Source organism: Echinops telfairi, unplaced genomic scaffold (assembly GCF_000313985.2).
Source record: "Echinops telfairi isolate 266 unplaced genomic scaffold, ASM31398v2 ScPeMD7_7467;HRSCAF=8505_1, whole genome shotgun sequence".
NCBI classification, from domain to species: domain Eukaryota; kingdom Metazoa; phylum Chordata; class Mammalia; order Afrosoricida; family Tenrecidae; genus Echinops; species Echinops telfairi.
The window spans coordinates 12,601,581-12,602,965 of NW_022111368.1; the positions used below are offsets into that span (position 1 = coordinate 12,601,581).

Consider the following 1,385-nt stretch of genomic DNA (forward strand, 5'->3'; position numbering starts at 1 on the left):
GGCGGCTGGATGGTCCGCTCCGGCCTGCAGCGAGCGCCTTCGGGAGGGTACGGGGAGGGGCTGACCCTTCCTCGGATCTGGTCCTTTCGGGAGCTCCGGGCCCAGAACTGCCGGTTCCGGTGGCGGGCGGGGGAAGGGAGGCTACTTTCGGTGGAGGTGGCTCCTGAGGCCTAGTGACAGGTCAGACCGAGCCGGGACTGGGGCGGGCTGGGGGCGTGGGGGCTGGGAAGGGGGTGCCCAGAGCAGTTCTCCGACTCCGGGACGGCCAAGGGTGAGGTTCACCTGTCAGAGTTCCCGGTCTCCCTCTGACTTGGATCCCGGCGCTGGAGAGATTAATCACAGTGTAGGAAGCCCCTCAAAGTTCTTTTGGGACGACTGCCCCTGCGTGCCTGTCTGTGCTGAGGCATAAAGCAGTTACACTCCTCTTAGGCGGATGTGTGGGATCGGGCATATGTATTGGTGCCCGGGTGTAGAGATATATATGAGATGAATGCATCCATTAATGTAATTGTGATTATGCTTTAGCAACTATGACCCCCATGTATATGAAGGTTATCTCTACCTTCATATGTCTTTGTTATGTCTTTGCATGAGTAGAAAGTTGGGGTACCATAGCAATGATTTTAGATCATGGAATTTTTATATTTTGGTTGTTTATCGCCCAGTTGGCCAAATATAAAACGATGTATTTTTCATTTGCTGAAAGGACTTTAAAAATCCTAAGGATAGGAGTTGTTTGTGCCGGTGCCACTCTCAGGACTAAGTGTGTGCATTTAGGAAGGAAGGTTCTTGTACCCGGGAAGCAGAGTTGGAGCAGAGTGGTGGTGGGGAAAATTGTTTTCTTTAAGATGTGACATATTATTATTAACTTTTTCGTGCTTACTCATTTCTTTTTTCTTCCTTCTTGCCAGAAAAATCATAGTTTCTTCTCTGGAGGGCGAACAGTTAGAGAATTGATTTCACGGATCTGGTAACATGGCAAAAGATGTAAGTATATTTCATTCACGTTACAAACAAATGTTGACTTAGTTTTAATGGCGAGAAAATTAGGCAGCCCTGAATTCTTAGCAGTTTTCTGACTTTATTTCAGAATGACAACACATAAACTATGGTAGTGTTTATTTTTAAATTTCTAGAGCCGATGAAACTTCTAGGTAAAAAAACCCCAAAGAAATCTAAATTTTAAGAGCCTTTGTGGAAATGTATGACTTGCTTGTCAGCATTGGGTTTTCTATAAACTTGAATACCTGGTGGTAAATGCTTAGGATGGCTAAATGATGACCACTTTCAACATTTTCTTCATCTTTTCAGATTGTGCAATTGATAATTTTGAATATCTTCCTTAAAAAGCCCCATCCTTGCCCAAAGTAGGTGGAACATACGCA

At 45.5% G+C, this 1,385-nt stretch overlaps 1 protein-coding gene across 1 annotated transcript in view; it reads left to right on the top strand.

Moving 5' to 3' along the window:
* Window positions 1-326: 326 nt before the first annotated feature.
* Window positions 327-1,385, top strand: part of TFDP1 (transcription factor Dp-1) — a 108,746-nt gene continuing 107,687 nt past the window's right edge. Inside the window, exons 1-2 of the mRNA XM_004704313.2 lie at window positions 327-343; window positions 912-987. Of these exons, the coding sequence (XP_004704370.1) occupies window positions 976-987 (12 nt within the window). The 5' untranslated portion in view covers window positions 327-343; window positions 912-975. The remainder of the gene's footprint in view (window positions 344-911; window positions 988-1,385) is intronic.